This window comes from Stegastes partitus, unplaced genomic scaffold, assembly GCF_000690725.1.
Source record: "Stegastes partitus isolate 25-593 unplaced genomic scaffold, Stegastes_partitus-1.0.2 Scaffold1221, whole genome shotgun sequence".
NCBI lineage: Eukaryota > Metazoa > Chordata > Actinopteri > Pomacentridae > Stegastes > Stegastes partitus.
The window spans coordinates 132,011-153,858 of NW_007578952.1; the positions used below are offsets into that span (position 1 = coordinate 132,011).

Here is a 21,848-nt window from a genome sequence, read left to right on the forward strand (position 1 = left end):
AAGCTTAACTTTATTGTCATATTGTCATAGATAATATGAATTTCATTGCATGATTTTATTTTATTTATCTATTTACTTTTAATTATGAAAATCCTTGATATAAGTACGATGTGTGCACCTCACTTGCCAGCACAGTTTTCCTCCACCACAAAACAGTTGCTGCTGAAAAGTAATATAAACCCACTATCACACATCGCTCCCACCATCACAAGGCTTTCTGTTTCATCTGAGTTTATTGGACCTAAATGCAGCACCCCCAGGTGTCCCTAGTCCTACTGTATCTCTGTGATCCAGCTTCTCCTCTGTTGTCCTGGATAATAACTCTGACTCATCCGGTAACCTTAAATAAGAGAGCAGTTTTGAGACCATTACTACTGAGCCCCCCTGCGGAAATTACAAAGACCTTTGTCCCATGAAAACCTCTGACCCCCGATATCTTCCTCTGCACTTATCTATCTGACATTCACTGTTGGACGGATCAGAAACTCCTGCAGCAAACATGTAGGCAACATGGAGATTATGTACTTGGCACATCCAGCATCACTTATTGTTAGACTGTTTTGTCTGCTTCTTGCAAATGTGCACATTTACACACAGGTTACAGACTTTTCAAGCAACAGCGCATATATGCATTTAGATGTTTTTACCCCCTGCATGTTAATTCCCAGTGGAGCTACAGTTGTCCTCAAATGTATTCATACCCATCCAATAAAGAGAAGGCAAAATTCACAATAGTCACTCAAATAACAAGAAACTGAAAAAAGTATTAATAAATAAAAAATTGCTAAATTATAATTTAGAGAAATTCAACATTGCTTTTTAATTGTGGTTGAAAAGAATCATTTTTAAAAAACAAACAAAACTGTCCCAGACAAATTAGAGCACTTTGCTGATGAGCAGTGGGCCAAAATCAAACTACCTGTCAACAGGTGCAGGAGTCTGACTGAGAGTTACAGAAAACACTTGATGGCAGTGATTGGCTCAAAGGGTTGTTCAACTAAATATTAGTTTACGGCTCCCATCATGCTTGTTTGATTGTTTGTTTGTTTTTTATATATGTTTCTGTTAAACCACAATTCAAAAGCAATGTCATGATTTTCATTAAATTTTTATTTATTATTACTTTTGTCAATTTCAACTTATTTCAGTGACAGCTGTTTTTTTTCCTTCTTTAATGGGAGGGTATGAATACATTTGAGGACGACTGTATGTATATAACTGTGGTTCCATCTTAACCATTTAAGAATAGTGAGCAGCCACAGCACAGGAACCAGGAGGTAGCTCCAGCTTTCAGCCACTTGTAGCAGCATTTCATACGTTATGTCTTTTGGTATTGGAGAAGGTTTCACTCAAATCTGGAGAAAACATTTAAAATCTGAATAGAACAGACCATCGTTAGAATTTAAACCAAAACCTTTTCAATTTCAGGTAACAGTATTACCCACGGAGCTGCAGGGCTACTGGAATAGATCTGGTTATATAACATGAGACAGCATAATGCTATTTGACCAATCATAAAAATGAGCTCCTGTTAAAATAATGTATTAGCTTATTATTGATTTAGAAATATAGGCCACTCAGCCGAGGTGGCCGGTCTTGCATTGGCCGTCTCAGGCTCTGCGCTCTGTCTGTTTTGCAGAACCTGTCGCTCCGACCAGGTGGCATTGAAAGCATCAGTGTCTACAAAAACACGAAGACGTTTTCATTTTAAAACGCATAAGTTCTGCTACATTTACACCTAGCATCCACACTACTCTGTAGTTTTAAAACCACTAAAGCCGACACTTTTGGACCCCGTTATAGCTTCAGTTCTCCAGGATTGGATAGTAGAAGCTGAGAGTTGGAGAGGCGATGATGCAGACATCCATGTTTGCTTTGTGACTGGATCGCCGTTGTGATCATATTAAGTGACAGTTTTCCAGAAAAAAAACAAAGATATCAGTCTACCAGTAGATAATTCAACATGAATCATGAATTGCAGGCATTGCTAAACTGGTTGTCTACGCTAGAAGTGCTTTTGAGGAAATCTCTGGTTTTACTTTTCAACATTGCTTCACCTTCTTCAAAGTATTTCTAACAACTAAGCAACCAAACTCCTGCTTCATGTTTACACCAGCACCTGCATTCAGAGTGTACGTGAACGGTCATGTGATACGTGTTTTCAGGCATGTTGGTATGCATAGAGATTATATCTGAAACGGCGCTACAACGTTCGACTGGATGGGGATCGCTTTCATTTTAAAACAGCATCATGAAATGAAAAGTGTTCGTGTGGGTGTAGACTGACAACAGTCAACAAGCTTTCTTCCTGGGCTCTCCCCTCTTCTTCTTCTACATGAGTACACTTAGTGCTGTCAAGCGCTTGGCTTCTCCAACCACTACGACGTGGAAGGCACCCAGGTGACTCACACCACAGGAAGGATATCAAGGCATCACTTAAAGCTCAACCTGAAGAGGACTGACCTTCTGTTCCCAGAGAGAAAGAGTTCTCAACTGAGACTTTAACATCACCACGCTGGTGTTAAAGTGGAAACCTGGAAGTCACCCTGGATGGCAAACACTGCAGCCGTAGCCGTCTGTTGTTGATCCTTCCTTTACAAGATCAGGAGGACTCCCCATCTTCTTACCAAGGATGCATCCCGGCTGATCATCACCTCCTACAGTGCTACAGCTCCCTCTATGCTGGAGCCAGTGTGCCGACCATCAAACCTTTACTATCCCATCGCTGCTCGTAGTCAACCTTCCCAAGTTTTTCCACATTACTCGCTTCTTTTTCCCTCGACTGGCACCCACTTTTTCCAACACATTGGTCCTGGCCTATAAAGTAGAGAGAGGAACTGCTCCTTCCTGCCTCCAAAACCAGCAGACACCTGTTTAGCTGCCACATCACTGGAGGCTCTTCTCAGTTCCGACCTCATAGTGGTGAAATGAGCTTCCCGCTAAAGTCAGGACAGCTGAGTTCATCCTCCATCTTCCACCATGGCTAAATATCCACCTTTTAGACCACATCTAAAAATCCTTGCTAGCATTTATATTATCGTATTTCATCTCTCAATGTGTCTCTGGCACTTGAAGTGTAACACTGAGAATGGTTGCTGTCATCTTTTTTTTTTTTCAAAAGGACATGGTATCAATTTTGGATGATATCTAGTTCTACATCTGATGTGTTTATCACAGTTAAAGGTGAAGTATGTGGTTCTAATCCAGTACAGTTATTTTTTTGCCAAATTCAGTGACTATCTCCTCACAATCCCCACAGTCTGCTAACGGTCTGTTCTGCATGTGCGCTGAAGAAAAAAATGCGTGTTCATACACAGCCCTGGCTCTGTAAATGGGGAACAAAGTGGCTTGGACTGATCTGCACAACAGTATACCAGCGTGTCCTGAGCACATTCGTGTGCTCCTGCACAGGACAAGAGGAAAGGGAGGGGGAGGAAAGAGGACAGTGGGAGCAAATCTGGCACATTCTAGCAATCTAAAAATGCTAGCCAGCTAGATACTGACAATCTTTGTTCAGAATCACAGAGGCTCCCTTGAATGATGGTTAAATAAAGCTATCTGGATGTTCACTTGCAATTAACTTATGTGAATTTAAAAGCGTAAATATTTTAGATGATCCTCTTAGGACGACTGATACCATGTTAAGGATACTTCAGTGAACACATATCCTTCCTAAATATCTCATCAGTGCAGCCCCAGAAAAGAAGTATCATCCACTTTCTCATCTGGTAAGTCCACAACCAGTTCATGATTTTCTAAGTTTGTCTTGTCTGTTAACAAAAAAAACAAAAAAAAAAACAAAAAAAAACACGTGAGGTAAAATATCCAAAAACATTCACAAAACATTAACAGACCACCAAGTTACAACCAAATCTGTGCACAGGAATGGTTCACATATAAAGCTGATTTCGTGTGATGTACTTGTGGACTGGCAAATCTGACGATCATCTTCGGCATGACTTGAAAGTGAAACAAAACCCTGCCAGGGAACCTATCTCACTTCTCCTTCTCGTGTTCTTGTCTTGCTGTAAGAAACATATGAGCAGTAACGCCGTGTGTCACTGTCACAGTGGTGACAGTCGACCGACGGCAGCGATCATGTGTGTTCTGCAGCAGAGTCTCACCTGAGGAGTTGTTACTCTGAAGGATGCCCCTGTGGTGGGGGTAGCAGGTCGAGGAGAGATGCTGTTCTGGGCCTGGGCCTGAGCTTGAGCTTGAGCTTGTGCCAAAGCCTGCTGAGGAACCATAACCAGTTGGCCTAACTCCGTGCGTACCAACACCATCCCTGAGGAACAGCAGGAAGCATTAATTAACATCACTGCCTCGAAATGCTATTTGAACCAGCAGCTAGCAAAATACTGTATATCTTGAATGTGAACGCAGATATAAGCAAGGGGCCTGTAGATGTTCTACTGCACTCCAATTCTACAATTCTCAACAACAATGTTTACAATGTGATTTAAGAGAATCGACATTTCAAGAAATGACTTTATACTATATCACAATTGTGCACAAATACCAGGAATTAAATGTAGCTGTGATCAGGAGCTAAAGAGCACAGACTCTTTGCTCTTTAAAGGCTAAGACTGCAATTATAATAGTAGCACTCCTGTGAAGTAGCCGCTGTCAGGTCAAGATAAAGTATTTTATTACACATTTGTTTATCTTTGCTGGATTTCAAGACATGAGCTCAATAGAAAGGTTAACAGCATATTCTGATCACACTCTTCTGAGGTCAAATGACTCAGAACAGCTTTGGAGACAAACCAGCAGCTCAGCACAGAAACTATTCCGACCACTGTCCACAGTTATTGCCTGTCCTTTTTGACATTTACGAGAAGATGAGCTTCTATTGAAGTTACAACCAGCTAAAAGTGATTGCTAAATTAGGGCTACAGAAACTACGCAGCCATCGACTGAGCTATAATTTTCCCACACTGAAAATAAAAGTGGGTCCAGTACTTAATTTTGGCCAACACAGACACCTACGACCTCAGTTGAAGGGATGGCTGGAGAACTTTGGGGAACATTGATCTGTAATTCTCCAAGTATTAACAGACACAGCGGTCTACATGATTTTTAAAAATCTACCCAGAAGCCCAACATTCCTTTGCACATGCTAAAGTGTTCTTAAGAGTTAATATTTATACGGAGCGACACAGTGAAGGCAGACTCACTGTGGAGGGCAACAGGTCTCCACTCTGTAAGTTGTCATGTCTTCAGCAGCAGTAATATTATGCTATTATTAACAGTACTTTAGACACCTACTACTTTTAAGAAAGTAACTCCACCATCCTGTTGCCTTGAACGCTCTATTGGAATTCTGCACACCTTCTGTAACTTCTTGATGTTTGGTAGCAGTAATCAACCATCTTTGACCTGCTGACTCCCTGCCAATGCCCATGTCATATAATATGATATTTATGATGTGGTTTATTGCTTGTTTGTTCTTTGATGTCTTTATATTAACTACTCAGTGAGCTTTTGAATTGCCCCTAGGGGATAAATAAAGTTATTTGAACTGAATTGAACTGAATAGCTGTGGTGTCTGCTTCACTGTCATTTCTGTCACTGCACAGGTGGCATTTTGGTTAATAGTCTTTCATTTATGAATACACTAGCAGTGACATGTTTTGCACATTTGCCTTGAACTGTGTGACAACATCACTACATTTTAGAGTTTTTTTACAGTGAGCAAAAAAATCAGGTTTGATCTCTCATGCAGAAGTCAAAGAGTTAAGCATCAGCTGAAATTAACTGTCTGCAACAGACTGGTGACCTGTCCGGGGTGTCCCCTGCCTTCGCCCTAAGTCAGCTGGGATAGGCTCCAGCCCCTCGAGACCCTAGTGAGGATTATGCGGTGTATTGATAATGGATGGATGAAATAAATAGCTAAATGTCTTCCTGGAAAACTTATCTTATTATTACAATGCTTTTAATGTATGATTGTTTTTAAATGCACTCAATGCTTTATGCTCTTGTTGTTTTGCATGTTGTTTTTATTAACTGTGCAGCATCTTTGAGCATTTGGAAAAGCACTTTATAAATAAAATGTATTATTATTATTATTATTATTATTATTATTATTATTAATTGTGGTTGCATATTGTCCTTTAGTGTGTCAAGGATTCTTGGTTCAATATCAGTACTTTTAGATGTTACATGACAGCAGTAACGCTGATTGCCCACGGGGTCCCCCAGGTCAAAACCTGAAGCACTCACAGTGTGGCTGCTATGAACTATAGCATACAGGTAAATTGTGGACAAGAACAGCAACACGGCACATATGATACACACAGAGGAGAACTTGAGATCTGAACAGGATGTCACACATACAACCTCCTGCTAGTGAAGACAGTCCTACAATCACTGCACCAAACCGTCAACCAAACCCTCTGGTCATTGTGTTACCAGCACCTCCTCGCTGCTCTCTCCCCCACCCCCTCCTCCAAAACCTTACCCGGCGGGATGGTAAACCCAGGGGGCAGCTGAATGGTCGTCTGCTGCTGAGGTGGTCTGACAATCAGCTGGGGGGCTACAATCCTTTGAGGTGCAGTGAGTCCAGGACGGGGCTGAGGCTGTGCAGGGGTGGCCACGGCGGGCGTTGGGGAGGGAGCTGTGGGTCTGACCATAGTGACAGTGGTGGTCACCGATGTAGTGTGAGCAGTTCCACACACAGAACTAGCTGCCATCACTGTGACACCTGCAGCGGTGGTGGCAGAGCTCAGAGGCTGGCTGACTGTCGTGGTGGTTGTAGCTGCTGCTGTGGTGGTTGTTGGTGTGACAACAGAAGAAGCAGGAGAAACAGTGTTTATTACAGAGTTGACACTACTAGACTGGGTTGACATTACAATTTTGGATTGACAATCGTCTGTTTTGGAAGCCCCAGTGTCTGTGACCGCTTTGTCGTGGTTCCCCTGGGAAGCTGGGGAGCTGACGGATCCTATCCGGGCGCCCTGCTGGACCAAGGCCGACACGCTGGTCCCGTTGCCGTTCTGGGCTATACTGGCCACAATGTGACTCGGGAGTCTATGCAAAGCAATGGTAGGAGTCCCCCGGTCCAGAGCAATAGCCGACTGCCCCACAGGCAGGCTGGCGTTGGATAAGGTGAAAGTCGACGTGTTAATAGAGGCTGTGACCGGTCGGGTAGAGTTTGGTGTAGTTGCGGTGCTCTCCGCGGGGCTAACGTTGTCGCCCACCGCTGTGTTGCTGTTCCTCCGCGTCGTTACAGCTGCGCCGTTCAAACTCTTTATCCGAGCCGAAGCGCTCCTCCGCGGCGCCGTGATGCGTTTTCTCGGTGGGTTCGCTTCCGTCGACGTCTCCGCTGCGCCCGGGGAAACCTTGGAGCCCCGGCTGGATGCAGTGGTGCTGATGCTGGCCGGCGGAGATGCCAAAGTTGACACACCAGATGCAGTCAGTGTTGTGATGGATGCTCCATGTGATTGCGAACCGCTGCTAGTGGCGTTCACACAGGCAGCCGAAGTGGTGGACGGCTCGCCAAAAGAAGGGGTGCAGCCGAGCGAAGGAGATGTGACAGTTTTATCCGGACTCGCGTCTTTAGAGTTGATCTCCTGGCGCATCTCAGGTTTATTCCGCCGTCCTTGTTGTTGTTGTTCTAGTGTTGTGGTGCTCACTGGAGCTGGTAGCGTTTTTCCTAAGTGATGATTAGCGGGGGCCACAGAGCCAGCGCCTCCGTTTTCGTCTGTTTTTCCCACTGGGTTGCTTTGTCCGGCAAGCTGTGACTCCAATGAGCCCACTAGGTCGCTCACGGCTTTTTCATCCACCTCTGAAAAGAGCATATCTTCCAGGGGGTCGGAGGCGCCCGCCATCTCTGATCACAGATAGCTGTCTTATATTTTTTTACATTGCGCCTGCGTGTTACTAGGCATTGTGGGAATGAATCTGACGTCATTAAATGAGGGAGGGGGGGCACCCTTGGTTGTATTTCATGTTTTTCTTCAAGGCTAATTTAATGAAGTATAATGAAGAAGTCTTGTAACTGTGTAGGTACCGTGCTGTTATATAACCATCCCAGACTACTATATGTGGCACACGTGACATACGTTTTAAATTACAGTTATATATTATTTTTTTAAAAATCGGAAATTCGAGGTGTTAAAGATACATTTTGTGGTAGTATTATATATATTATTTGTGCATCGAAAATGTATTCTCTAGCAATATGGGGGCAGGGTGGAGAGCTGTGGTCCCGTGTATTATCGCGAGATCATAAAATGGCTGAACTTCAAACCTCTTTTATACATCCTCAAACTTCCTTAACATTTTCTTCCCTCAAAATAATCGTGACAGACAACAAAAATTCATATTTACTCTTAATACAACTAAGTTGGCCCTGTTTCCCCAAATAATTCACTTTCGTTTCGAAGTACCAGCAGCATTGGAAGGAAAGGATGAGGAGGCATTTTTAGAAGAATAAGCCACAGCCTTTCTCCCAGCATCCTCAGCGGCGGGGGAAGGAAAATGAAAACGGCCATGTCGTGTTAGAAATCAGTTGTGAGACGAGCGAGTGTGATTCACCGTGTAGCTTGCTAATTCATGTTATGTAGCCTTAAAACTGCGGCTCTGAAAATACCACACCCGACTTCTCATTTGACAGAAAGTATATTTCGTGGAAGTAAGTGCATTATCAAAGTCAGAGGACAAACATGAGCGGAGGAGGGACGCCATACATTGGCAGCAAAATTAGCCTCATCTCAAAGGCCGAGATCCGCTATGAAGGAATTTTGTACACCATTGACACTGAAAACTCGACAGTAGCACTTGCTAAAGGTAAGTTAGCTCATCAAGAGGTGGAGTACAGCATTCAGAAGGGCTGAGGCATTGCTTATAAGTGTGAACCGATGGAAAACTGAAATAATTATCAGCGTAGTTAGTTCCGTTAGCTAGCTCGTAGTTAGCCAACTAATAGCTAAGTGCTGCTGTAGTTGACGCTCTGCGTCCTTTGTTTACGTTGTGTTTGGGCTAGCATGAAATGCTGTGTACCAAACAGCACATAATACAAAGTAAATTACTTTTTGCTATTAAATATCTCATACTGAGATTAGAATGACTGCCTTCTATATATTTAGGTCACATTTAGGTGCTTATTTCGAACATGTTTAGTGAACGCAGTATGAAGCCCACTTTAATGCTCTTAAACGTTTAGATAACACCGAACACCTGCAGACCTGATTAACTGCGTCACAGAGTGTTTGGTAAAGTAGTAGTCTCGAAGTGGATTTGTCGTGGTTTTAACTCTATACTGTATTATTGGATGCTTTTCTAAAGTCTGGACAGAAAAAAAACGAATGAAAATTAACTTTCTAGACTAATTTTGACTTAGCCACGGTCCTATTTTCCTAGTTAGTGTGCTTTTTCTTTGAAGAATTATCTAATAACATGAAAGATACTACGTTTTAACAATATGAGTGTGCGTTTCTATTTTTTTGTTAAAACACATTAAGTCACTACTGTGATTGGGAATAAATGGTAGGTAATGACTGCCTGTCCTTGTTGCCAGGATCTACTAATAGAAAGACTTAAACTTTTAAGGCATTTGATTTATTGCTTGTGTTCTCCCAACAGTTCGCTCTTTTGGCACTGAAGACCGGCCCACTGACAGGCCTATACCACCTCGGGAGGAAGTGTTTGAGTACATCATCTTCCGAGGGAGTGATATAAAAGACCTAACAGTTTGTGAGCCACCCAAAGCCACTAGTTCCCTGCCTCAGGACCCTGCCATAGTTCAAGTAAGTTGATATGTATGTGTGCTTGTACTATGAAATGACTGAATATATGTCATGTATTCTATATGTTTTCTTTAGAAGTCATAGGGAAGTTCTAAGTCCATTTTTTCATGTCATTTCTTTGAAGATCATGCCCTGTGCTTAAGGGCTCATTGTTCCACTGTCATGGTTTGAATGGAACAGAGCCATCGTTAATGTTATTAGTAGCACCTGTGTGTCGCCTGTAATGACAAGCCCAAGTGTCTGCTGTGAAAAGGGCATAGTCTGTCAGTTATGCAAGTCTGTGACCTTTCCCAGAAATAGTCACTAGTATTAACTAAACCAGTAGGCTTTGTGGAAAAGAATAAACGTGCAACAAGGACACACATGTAGCTGTAATTTGTTGTTTTGTTTGTTTTTTTTTCCACCTACTCAGATAAAATTCCAGAGTTTTCAAAAAAGCTGTCAAGGATTTAAAGTCTCACACTGTGACAGATTTTAGTAATAATTCCACGTGATGACCATAACCTTAAAGACTTAGTTTGAAAATCCCTTCAAATATTACCTGCTTCGAAGACCTTTTTCATGACATTCATTTGGGCATACACTGGTTTAGGAGTATCTCACAACATGGTGCTGACCACTTGCTTATACAGAGCAGTTTGCGTTTTACTGACACCTAAGTATTTTCCTAAAATGGCTCATGTCAAAGCACCTCCAGTTCCATTGTTTAAATTTGTTAAAATAAATACATTCCTGTTGCAGCTGATACTTTTATTAATATCACTTCTGTTTTCATGGTGTCAGTAATCATAAACTCAGTGATGGTTGCAAATTTTATTGCATGCCTGTAGTTTTCATGTAAAGTAGGCTTAGAATGACATTCACAAATTGCCCTATAAACTGTTTCCGAGTTACAGTTGATTATTTTATCAATGTCTGTGGTTTGAAATAAACGTTTTCATTAACCTACATCTTCCCTAGGGGACTTTGAATTGGTTTTTGATGTCAGCATTGATTTTTCAACTGGTCGTATGTTTGTTTTTCTAGTCATCAATTGGATCCTCAAATGCTGCACCACCACCATCATTCCAGGCTCCTGGGTCCTATGCACCTTTCAGCAGGGCCCCTGTCCCATCCTACAGCCAGTTTGGTGCTACAGCACTTGGAGCGCAGCAGTTTGGGTCTGCTGGAGCAGCAGGTAAGGAGCAGTTCTTGTTCAAAAAAGTGAATCTATGTAATAATTTACCACAAAGGAGAGCTGTGACTATTGCACCCTACTCCACAAAATAATCTCTCACTTGTGACATAAATATGGGCAGTGAGTTACACACTGGGATGCTTGCCCATTTCATGTGACGTTTGATTTTTATGCTTTAATACACACTGTAAAATGAAAAATTAAAAGTAAATGCAATTAATGGAAAACTTGCATAAAAGACTATGTTTTACATTCACTCCCATAATGTGCTGTAATGACTGCACAAACAACTGAATGGGTTTCAGACATGCTGTTGTCAGTAAAACATCTGTTTTGCAAGCAAATTTGGAGCAACACCTGATTGCTGCTCATTTGCATGGAGCACAGCTGCATGTCCCCTTTTGAATTTCCTGCTACGCACCTGCACCCCATTATGTCTTGAACTGGGAATAGTGGAGATAATTATACAATGCAATTCTGCTAAACTGTTTTGGTGAAGCTGGTAGTGTTGACATTGTTCAAAGGACAAGACATTTGTAAGCTCATGTTTGGTATTTTTCACTGACTGTATACAGTGGATTGCATTTCTGTCTTTGTTAAATACTTCATGTCAGTGTTGTGCAGTGTAATGGATAAATATCAGGGCTGAATTCATTATGTTCAGGTATTTTATTACATTCTTCCCATGTTATATTACTACAGTGCATCTGTCACCTGCTCGAAAGCCAACTGTTCTGGCGCTAAAAGTTTCTGCTTCCCTTCATCTTTTTATCCCCCAGGACGCACTAGCCCCCAGTTGGACTCTTTGAAAAAAGGTCCCTCTCTGGAGCAGGCCGTGAAGGCTGCACCGTCAGCTGCCCAGGCTCCAGCTGCACCTGTCGGACAGAGGAGTCAGAGCGGGGCGGCAGCTGCCAGACCCACCAGCAACACCACTGGCAGCCAAAAGCCCCCAGACCTCCTGGAGCAGAGGAAAGGTAAAATATAGAGCAGACGTGTGGTCAATGTTCACACTGATGTAATCCACCACAACAAAAAGGCCTTCAGAGAGTGAAATACTGCTGAACACAAAATGCTCTGCAAGACCAAAATCAATAGTTCGACTTCTGAGTTGAGCTCCTATGGACATTTAACAAACTCAGATAAGGCTGTTCATCTCTGAAACTGCACTGTGTCTTGTGATGTGTTTTGTTTTTTATCACAAACGTGCGTTGATTGATGGTAAATGTCATCTTTTGCTGTTCAGCTCCTGAGGTTCAGAAAGTGTCGCAGCCAGAGAATGAACACGGTGCTGTTGAAAACCGGGATCCCAACAAGCGCCACCTCGGTAAGTCATTTGTACTTTTTATTTCATAGGACCCAAAATACACTGAACTCCATTCACTGACATGTTCAATTGTTTGTTTTTGGTGCATTTATGAACCAAAATGGCATACTGTCAGGAAATCAGTTTTCCTTCAAGACGACATTCAGCACTTTATTTTCTGTAGTTCCATAGTTTTGTTTGAAATGCAATGTACTGTGATGCAAACTTAACTGATTGCTGTCCTAGTATTTATTGACTGCACAATGCATTACTGGGTTTCAGGTTTTTCCTCTGATTTCTTAGCTGGTATTCAGTCCACTCGCCGCGGCCGTGGAAGAGGAAGCCGCAGCAGAGGCAAAGTAAACGTGCGCAGGGATGGTACCATGAAGTTTGATGAAGACTTTGACTTTGAGACTGCCAACGCCCAGTTCCACAAAGATGAGATCGACAAAGAGCTACAGAATAAGCTCAAGCTGAAAGGTACTTCTTTAACCTGCTTGAGTCTTAAGCAGCAACACCACTTTTTAGCGCCAGAGAGGGAAAACCGTGTCTTTCCTCAACACGTTGTCGCAGATTGATATTTACTCACGATGATGCAACACTGACACTGGCAACAAGTTGGCCTTCCAGTCTAAAACACAGATGCACTGCTTTAGTCTGAGTGTGTCATCCAAAATGTGGGCGTGAATCACAAGTTCAAAAAAATAGCAGGTGCAATTATTACGTTTAAAAGCTGCTTCAGTTTGTTTATCCTATCACCACTTTGGCCTGTGAATACTCGAGAGCAGACGTTCAACAGACAAAATCTACGGCAGCAGTAAAATTGCCTTCACCGTATTAAATCACTGTGCACCATGTGTCACGTGATGCGGTTTAGACACAGACCCAAACCCACAGAGTTTTGGCACCTTCTGTAGGTGGACTGTGACACATCCGTCGTTATTTTTAGTCGGCTTCAAAACAGATAGTTGGTGCAGTTTTTATGGGGTTTAGAGATTTACTAAATTTTTTCCGACACAATCACAGATGACAAACCAGAAAAGGCGCTGAATGGAGAGGAAACGGCTGACTCAGAACATCCAGCCAGCGAGGGAGCTGCTGAGGAGGACGAGTCCGTGATCAACACGTGTTACTATGACAAATCCAAGTCCTTCTTTGATAACCTGTCCTGTGATGGCTCAAGGTACCACAATACATCTGATATTGTTCTCCATTTTTGACACAGTGCTGTAGTCCATCTGAACAGTATCCTCTTGAATATGTTTTTACCTGAAGATGTGAGCAGACTTCTGTTTTTATCTCTTTCAGTAAAGGGGGTGATCGAGGATTTTCAAAGTAAGTCACACAGTTTTTTAAGCTTTGTTGAGAGAGGCACCACAGGAGAAATGGAACAAAAATCTGAATTATCGTGCCTTTTAGAAAGTGTTTGTATTTGATTTTTTTTTAATGTTTGGTTCCTAGTTTTTCAGATTACCACAGACATTCTCACATGTTTGAAAGATTAGAACTAAAACAGTTTCAGTGATATAAAACAACCCTGTTTATCAAAATGGGACTTTGTTTGCTTAAAGTTGTTGATCTTTTCAGTAGATTGTACAGGGTCTTGTACATTTTGGAGACAAGCTTTCCACATATTCCAGTGATTCTGAGGTGCCTCTCTTTTATGTCTCGTTTTTTTTTTTTGAGACATGTTTGTTACCCAAAAATCCTGACTGATGTGTGTGTGTGTGTTTTAGGGATCGAAGGCCAACCTGGGCTGAGGAGAGACGAATGAATGCGGAGACATTCGGCATCCCTCTGAGGCACAACAGAGGAAGAGGAGGTTTCCGTGGCCGAGGCTTCATGGGGCCCCGCGGAGGCCGAGGGCGTCCAGCCAGCAGAGGCTCCTTCGGGCCACCCCGAGGTGCGCCGCCTGGTTTCAGAGGTGGATTCCGAGGTGGCAGAGGAGGCCGGGATTTCTCTGATTTCGAATACAGGGTAAGTCTGATGAGCTTTATGTTGTCATTAAAGTACGCAGAGAAAAAGAGGATCGCTGGCCGTTCTAAGCTTGTGTGTATCTTCTTATTTTCCATCCAGAAGGATAACAAGGCGGCTGCATAGTACAGCAGCGACGGATCCACAAAGAATTGTAGCCACTCGTCATGAAATTGTTGCCGTTGAAGAAGCTTTCTTTTGGTCTCAGCATTTGACAGAAAGAATGAAGACATCCTGTCAGTCACCAGCACCGCAGTGGACCGTTTGACATCAGGGGGCGAGAGCTGCTGCTCCCTCTCTCCACTTGTGTTTGCTTTTTTTTCCTTTTTTTTTTTGCCCCAGAAGTTTTGTTTGATCGCCCGATGGACAAGACCACATGTGGATACAATGCTTTGGAATAACGCTGTACTTTTGCATCAGTCATTTCTTACTGCAGTCGTCTTTGATATTGAAACGCAGAGAGCCCTGTGATACTGTGAGTGGATCACAGTCAAAGTGATCGATAGCTTTATTTTTATTTTTTTTTTGTTCTTTCAGTTTTTGATATAACATTTGTTGGCACCAAACTTCACAGCATTGCCTGTTGCACCATATTTTTCTCTGCTCAGATTCAGTTTGGTGCCATGTGTTCAGTATTTTTACTCTTGTTAGCATTAAAAGTTCCTTTTTTTTTTAGCATCCATTCGTGCTCAATGAGGTAGTGAGATCAACGCCAGCTGAGAGAAGCAAAAATCTGAACTAAATATTGTAATAAATGAATGTATATCTAGCTCATCTTATTTTTTACTGCCCCCCCAGCAAATTGTTGCTCATCAAACTGACTGACTTCTAGTTTTTAGCAAGTGTATTCAGTATTTAGGATTGTTAGATAATGCTCCGCACTCAAACGTCCCCTTCAATGAATTTTCTTTCTGCTTTCGGTTTAAAGTTTGACTTCTGCTGGCCAGTTCATGACGGCACCCTAGCAAACACCGGCAGCCTGTAGGAGCCTGTCATTCGCTTGATTTATGTGATTTACAGCATTAGCTTTAGATATATTTGTTGACAGCATTGTTGTTTTGTTGTTTTTTTTTTTACCCCGAGCAGGCATGTTTACATAGTTGACTAAACAAAAGCGCATTTCCATGATTTGTGTCTGTTAAACAACATCCATTATTAGTGTAGAAGCTGTTAGGAAATAAACCGCAAACAAGTTAGATGAACCTAAAAATGCTCTGCTATTTTGCCAAAAACAATATGTGAGCGTTTGAGCTGAAGCAACTGTCAGAAGTGAGTACGTGTTTTATCATTTCAGTACCTCTTAAATCTACTTCTGTGTCCCGAACATACTGAGCCGTCTAAAGCACATTCGTTTTTGTTTTGTTTTGTTTTTTTTAGTCAACATTCTTTGAATCGTCTTACAGTTGTGTCATTTACATCTTTTTACAGTAGAGAAATAAGTGTTTCCGCAAAATTAAATACTTGCAGTGTCGCAAGGATTGTTTACTGAAACTGGGAAATCTTGTAAATGGATTAAATGATGTCTCAAAACATATGTTCATACAAATGGCAGCATTTCTGATAGATGTCAGCCCTCTGGCTTGTTTGTAGCTCCTCTTGTTGCATTGTCGTCAATGTGATTGTTCTCTGGAGTGACTTTTTTTTTTTTTTTTTTAAACTGATTTGTGAACAAAGGGACAAGAACTGGATGTGGTGCCAGTACATTTGGTGGGATATTTGTTTCTTTTTGGCTCTGATTTATTAGTGCTTTAGGGGAGTGCCTTCAGAGTGGTGAATTTTTTTACAGCTCTCCCTTTAACTTAAAGGTTACCTTTTTGACAAAAGTATTGATAGCACTACAAGGTGAACGTAGATCCTTCTCTGTAGCTGTGGTTGTTTAGAACAGAGCAGCCCAGTGGAAAAACGTGCTGTCTAACCAGATATTGCACAGACAGCTGATCACTGCATGATAGCCTTAGGAACCATCACTTTATATGGGCTTTCGCAATACACAGCGGGATTCAATTTGAGACAAAGTATTACTGAACTATTCAAAACTGACATGTTTTCATATGTTTGCTACTCCTTCCAGTCACTGGAATTGTAAACCAGGAATAATTTTCTTGAGAATATCAGCAAAATTGAGTTTTTACGTAAAATAAAGAGTTGTACAATTTGCATGTCGTGCTTCATTTTTCATCCACATGTTGGGGATTTTCACAGAAGGACACAAGCCTCCCTTTGCCTTTGCCTGTGTGTGTTTATTAGAAATCTTACTGTTGGTAGAATATTTGGACTCAACTGGAAATTATATCTGATATATATAAGAAATTATTTTTATAATGGTAAGAAAAGATAAATGCGCAAACACAAGCTTCAAAATAGTTTGACCAAAAGATATTTTTGGAACAGACTGGTTTCACTTGCATCAGTCAGATCAAGTAGCAATATCTTATTCTTAGGGTCAATATGGATTATGAGTAATCGGTACCTGATATTTGGAACCAATGTACATTTGCAGTAAAAATGAAAATCTAGTTAAAATTTAGAATAAATCAAAGTCTGACACAAAAGTTCATTAAAATGCATGTATTCATGTTTTACATATGATTAAGTAGAAGAGAACTTTTCACCATGTACTCTTCAGTGCTGACAGCAGGTTGCTACTTGACCTGTAACCAATCAGATACTGCTGTATGTGGGACTTTGCTCCAGACCACAGAGTGAGTGCAGAAATAAAACTACCAAAGTAGTGCAACTGTTTTTTAAAAGGCCTGTAATTTGAAAAAAATGAACTATTGGATCTGGTCATAAAATAGAATAGAATAATTTTTTATTTATCCCCCATTGGGGGAAATTTACAAGCCAAAGCTGCATCCAAAAATATAGAAAAGTACAAGAAAATAGCAATAATTAATAATAACAATCATATTTACACTGAAAAGAAAACTAGATTGTGCAAATTTGCAGTGCAAAAGTGAATTTAATACATGAAATGCCATTTTTTTCAATTTGGTCAACATCAGCTCATGATGCTGATGCTGTACAGCAGGGGTGTCAAACTCTGGTCCTCGAGGGCCGCAATCCTGCATGTTTTAGATGTTTCCCTCTTCCAACACACCTGATTCAAATGATCAGCTCATCATCAAGCTCTGCAGAAGCCTGATAACGATCCTGATCATTTGAATCAGGTGTGTTGGAAGAGGGAAACATCTAAAACTTGCAGGATTGCAACCCTCAAGGACCAGGATTGGACACCCCTGCTGTACAGTCTTGTTACAGTTGGTAGGAATGACCTGCGGTAGCGCTGTGTCTTGCAGAGAAGATGTTTGAGTCTGCTGCTGAAGGAGCTACTTAAAGCCCCCACAGTGTCATGCAGCGGGTGAGAGGGGTTGTCCATGATGGATGTGAGCTTTGCTAACATCCTCCTCTCACCCACCTCCTCTATAGAGTCCAGGGAGCAGCCCAGGACAGAACCGGCCCTCGAGTCATTATTCAGTACTTATTACAGAGGGGTCTGATTGCAGTTGTGGTGTGATTGAGATAATTCATGTTGAGTACTTTTAAAAAAAAAAAAGTCAATCCAAGAGAATGGAAGCAACATCAATAGAAGTTATCATTTTTAATAAATATGAATCAATAAAGTTATTATGGTGATGGAGAACAACATCAGTTCAGCCAGTGCTTCTTCTACACGTATCAGGATTTTGTTCTGCTTCTAATTTAGCATGTGGCAAACACTTAAAATGCTTTTGACGGTGGCTTATGTATCTTGTTACATCAAGTTAAGACATCAAACACACACCACCGTCAAGAAATAAATCAAGACGTCTAAAACGAAGGATCAAGGAAACCTAAAACGCTCTCATGTAGATTCTGCAAAGTTTCTGTCAGACGATTTGCATGTGCAAAACACTGACGAGAATGCAAATGTTTGAGGCACTAAAAGTAAAGTGAGGACGGGAAATAAAACAATGAATATTTTCAGATTTTAAGTAACTGAATACCAAGCACAGTAAAGAGTACAAAAAAAAAAACATGAAGCACTTTGATCCCTGTGAACATTCTTCTAGTTTTTCACTGGATTAAAGAGCTCACTAAGGAGTCAGGTATTTTTATTATAAAAGGGGAATTTTCACAACCTGGCAGCTACTAAATTGTCTTTGATCTATGAGTAAAATAAGCATTAATAAAAGCAGTTCTTACAGCTATAATTATCTGAGCGATACTGTAGGATGATGTTTGTGGGTCCTGTGAGAGCTGACAGCTGCTCCGGTGTTGACTTTTTTTTTTTGACATTTTGGCCTGAGGGTGGCACAAGTGGACATTTTACAGAGTCCAAAATGGAAAAGGTTATTCTCTGGGAACACAACGCGCCTGTTGATTTCGGTATTTCTTGTGTATATGTAATAATTTGGCCTGATTGTGGTACTGGCTGGAATGGGGCCTTGCTGGACAATAAAGTCGATAATCCAAAAGAAGCAGGAAAGTGTAAATGTCAGTTGAATAATCCACTTTATTTATTTATTTATTAAGTCGAATAAGTCTGTTCTTTTTCATGTTTACTTGAACTTAAAACCCCTTAATTAAAAACATCAGAGATTAATGAATTAACTTAATAGATAAACCATCATTTTGCGTTTGACTACAGTGTTGCTGGACTGCAGCTCACCAGCAGGTGGCGGTAATGCAGCAAGAGCAAAACGACATGTGTTGTCGGCGAAGAAGATAAAGAGGCGGGACAGAAAGAAGAGAAGAAGAAGAAGAAGAAGAAGCTAGCCGTTGCGAACATAAACAAATGCTGGAATACCGGCAACTATACAAACATGTCCATCGTGTTTGTGCCAAAGAAACTTCGAGGAAAGGCGAAAATCAACCAAGAGACAATACAGAGGGTAGGACACCAGTGAAGAAAATTTACGAAGCGACTTAGCTTATATTTATTTACAATTAAGCTGTGACGTGAGCATTAGCCGTTAGCACTAGCTTGCTGCTTCACCAGTTTCGCCATTGATTTAATTCTTATGTGGTTATACTCAGTTTGGCTTCATGCTCACTGCCATTCGCTTTTTTTGTGACGGTTAAAGCCAGCCGAATAAACACCAGTACTGTGTGCTGTTTTGTTCTGTCTGTTCCAGCTGCTGGATGAAAACGACCAGCTGATAAGATGCATTACAGAATACCAGCAGAAAGGACGAGCAGTGGAGTGTGTGCAGTAAGTTCAGAAGCATGACACTACTTTAGCTTGCTGGAAATGCATAATCAAGGTCTTGTTTTGCTGTTTTTTATTAGTTTGCACACTGTAGATAGCTGTGTTGTGTGTGGATATGTTGATGTTCAGTATAAGTAACAGAAGTGAGTATAATATCACTTAAATGTCAGATCATTCAAAATTGTATCTCTTTAAGTTGGGCAGTAGGGGATTTGTTCTTGTGTGAAATTCAAAATGAAGATTTACTATAGTAAAAATACAGACCCCACAGTAGGACTCAATGCAACAAAAGTCTGCTCACTTTTCATTAAAATCTTTTTGTTTTTTAAATACTTTTTAATGCATTTTTCCCCCTTTCTTTTTTTATGGGAGACTCAATAGGTGAAACACTTGGCCAGGTCATAGTTTTTGCTCTTTTTTTTTTCTTTATAAATTTGAATCTCTTGTGGGATTTTGGCAGTTTGCTTTGGATCGTTATTGTACTGGAATATTCCTTTTCTACTAAACTGCTGTAGACTGGAAATCACTTTGATCATCCATTATTTTGGTATATTCACAGTTATTCGTGGTGCCACTTAAAAATCCATCCACCCATCATCTATACACCGCTTAATCCTCACTAGGGTCGCGGGGGGCTGGAGTCTATCCCAGCTGACTCAGGATGAAGGCAGGGGACACCCTGGACAGGTCACCAGTCTATCACAGGGCTACACTTAGAGACAGACAACCAAGCACACTCACATTCACACCTACGTACAATTTAGAATCACCAATTAACCTCAGCATGTTTTTGGACTGTGTGGAGAACCCGGAGAGAACCCACGCTGCACGGGGAGAACATGGAGACTCCACGCAGAAAGATCCCGGGTGTCCTCACCGGGACGTGAGCCGGCGACCTTCTAGCCTTCAAGGCGACGGTGCTACCTTGCAGCCCCCCACTTATAAATGTCTTCTCTAAACACTTTTTGCACGCATGCAGCCTCATATCATCACACTCCCACCTCTGTGCTTCACTGTCATTTTCCACATGATGCACTGAACAAACTTAGCTGATCTGACCAAAGAATGTCCTCCCAGTATTCATCAGATCACCATTTAACAAAGGTAATCTTGTGATTTTATGTTGAAGAGCAAGCAAGAGTTTTTTTTTTTTTTTGTACCTGAACGCCATCCATAGAGGTTGATGTTCATCCAACTTGTCCTTCACCCTGCTTTAGCTGTTACAGCAACTGATTTTCATTGATAACGCCTGTGCCAAGTCTGAAGCACTTGCATATCTGTTTTTCCATTGTGAAAGTAGCACACTGTCTGTGGTGTCAAGTTGGAAGGAGGGCCCCTCGAGCTCTGATTAGCAGTACAATGGCTCATTCTGTGCTTCTTCAATACTGCTGCAACTGTGCTTCCACTGATTGCTAGTTGGTCATTGATCTGCCTGTATCTTTTCTATCTTTCTGAAGTGTCCCAGTCAGATTTTTGAAATCCTTTGGCAGTTCTTTTCCATGATGCAGAAATGAAGATAGACACAGCCCATAGGTCCAAAATTTTTAAAGTTCTGGTGTTCATAGCTCATTTTGTAATCATGCTCAAGCAGTACGCTAATTGAAAATCACAGGTGTATTCAATTCTGATGTAGTGATCACAGGTGTATTTATTTTTGAGTTTCTACTTTGGGGCCTACGTATTTGGTTTTGGTTGTTCGTAAGAGGAAATACTGCAGTTGTCAACTTAAAAATAATTAAGTTATTGAGACGTGATACATTTTTTAATCATTCTATATTTATTTGATATTACACAGGAATGCACTCACTTTTGTTATACACTGTACGTCTCTTTGGTATTTCAAGCTGCCATTGTTCTGCTTTTCCAACAGATACCAGCAGATCCTGCACCGCAACATCGTCTACCTGGCAACCATAGCTGATGCTAGTCCTGACAACACACCTCCCGCTTCAAATGTAAAGACAAACCACACTGTGCAATAAGTTTACTGAGAATAGAGTTGATGGTGTTCCCACGACCAACTCATTCCTAATGCTCTGTTACTGTTTTCCAGTCTACACCTAATGAAACCTCCACCTCAACACCAGCTGTGAACGGCCATAGAGGGACGTGATGTTGGCAGTTCCTGTCCTTGGGTCTGGGATGGGATGTGACATTTGTTTAGTTGTTGGTGATTTTAACAGAAGGGATTATATTTATTACATTCAGCACAAACTTGTTTTCAATAATTTAAATCATTGTAGGATCGCTGTTCACAATTTCAATGTTCATGTAGGCAAATTTAGAATAGAACACATTCTAAATATGTTTTTGTAATTCACTGGAGTGCACATTAAAACACATTCTCTAGTTGTGAAAGTCGTGGCTGGTGTTGGTTTTTAAAAATCAGTTGAGCGATTGTACTGCACAGGTCCATCATTTAAAGTTTCTAGCAGCAGCTGATGACATCTGAGG

The 21,848-nt window shown here is 41.3% G+C and overlaps 3 protein-coding genes across 5 annotated transcripts in view; 2 read left to right on the forward strand and 1 right to left on the reverse strand.

Annotated features, from left to right (window-relative positions):
* LOC103368907 (transcription initiation factor TFIID subunit 4) overlaps positions 1-7,829 on the reverse strand; it is a 99,860-nt gene extending 92,031 nt beyond the window's left edge. Inside the window, exons 1-2 of the mRNA XM_008297440.1 lie at positions 6,461-7,829; positions 4,125-4,285 (exon numbers count right to left, since the gene is read on the reverse strand). Coding sequence (XP_008295662.1) covers positions 4,125-4,285; positions 6,461-7,829 — 1,530 coding nt within the window. The remainder of the gene's footprint in view (positions 1-4,124; positions 4,286-6,460) is intronic.
* A 656-nt stretch (positions 7,830-8,485) lies between these two features.
* LOC103368908 (LSM14A mRNA processing body assembly factor) lies at positions 8,486-16,360 on the forward strand. Of its 3 annotated transcripts, none has more exons than XM_008297441.1 (10): positions 8,486-8,790; positions 9,586-9,749; positions 10,776-10,926; positions 11,706-11,900; positions 12,170-12,250; positions 12,512-12,709; positions 13,256-13,412; positions 13,538-13,564; positions 13,966-14,206; positions 14,306-16,360. In XM_008297441.1, exons 1-10 carry the CDS (start codon positions 8,667-8,669, stop codon positions 14,327-14,329), a joined length of 1,362 nt encoding a protein of 453 aa, XP_008295663.1. In that variant the 5' UTR covers positions 8,486-8,666; the 3' UTR covers positions 14,330-16,360. The 3 variants fall into 3 exon arrangements, with proteins under 3 accessions (XP_008295663.1, XP_008295664.1, XP_008295665.1); XM_008297442.1 differs by having other exon boundaries at positions 14,309-16,360; XM_008297443.1 differs by having other exon boundaries at positions 12,533-12,709.
* A 2,561-nt stretch (positions 16,361-18,921) lies between these two features.
* On the forward strand, positions 18,922-21,752 carry ss18l2 (ss18, like 2). Its single transcript, XM_008297444.1, has 4 exons — positions 18,922-19,077; positions 19,321-19,397; positions 21,265-21,349; positions 21,448-21,752. Exons 1-4 carry the CDS (start codon positions 19,009-19,011, stop codon positions 21,505-21,507), a joined length of 291 nt encoding a protein of 96 aa, XP_008295666.1. The 5' UTR covers positions 18,922-19,008; the 3' UTR covers positions 21,508-21,752.
* Positions 21,753-21,848: the final 96 nt, after the last annotated feature.

Coding starts and splice junctions, on each gene's coding strand:
- LOC103368908 (XM_008297441.1), top strand. CDS start 8,667: ATGAGCGGAGGAGGGACGCCATACATTGGCAGCAAAATTAGCCTCATC. Junction 10,927..11,705: donor TGGGTCTGCTGGAGCAGCAG/GTAAGGAGCAGT, acceptor TTTATCCCCCAG/GACGCACTAGCCCCCAGTTG. Junction 13,565..13,965: donor GGTGATCGAGGATTTTCAAA/GTAAGTCACACA, acceptor TGTGTGTTTTAG/GGATCGAAGGCCAACCTGGG.
- ss18l2 (XM_008297444.1), top strand. CDS start 19,009: ATGTCCATCGTGTTTGTGCCAAAGAAACTTCGAGGAAAGGCGAAAATC. Junction 19,398..21,264: donor CGAGCAGTGGAGTGTGTGCA/GTAAGTTCAGAA, acceptor CTTTTCCAACAG/ATACCAGCAGATCCTGCACC. Junction 21,350..21,447: donor ACACACCTCCCGCTTCAAAT/GTAAAGACAAAC, acceptor ACTGTTTTCCAG/TCTACACCTAATGAAACCTC.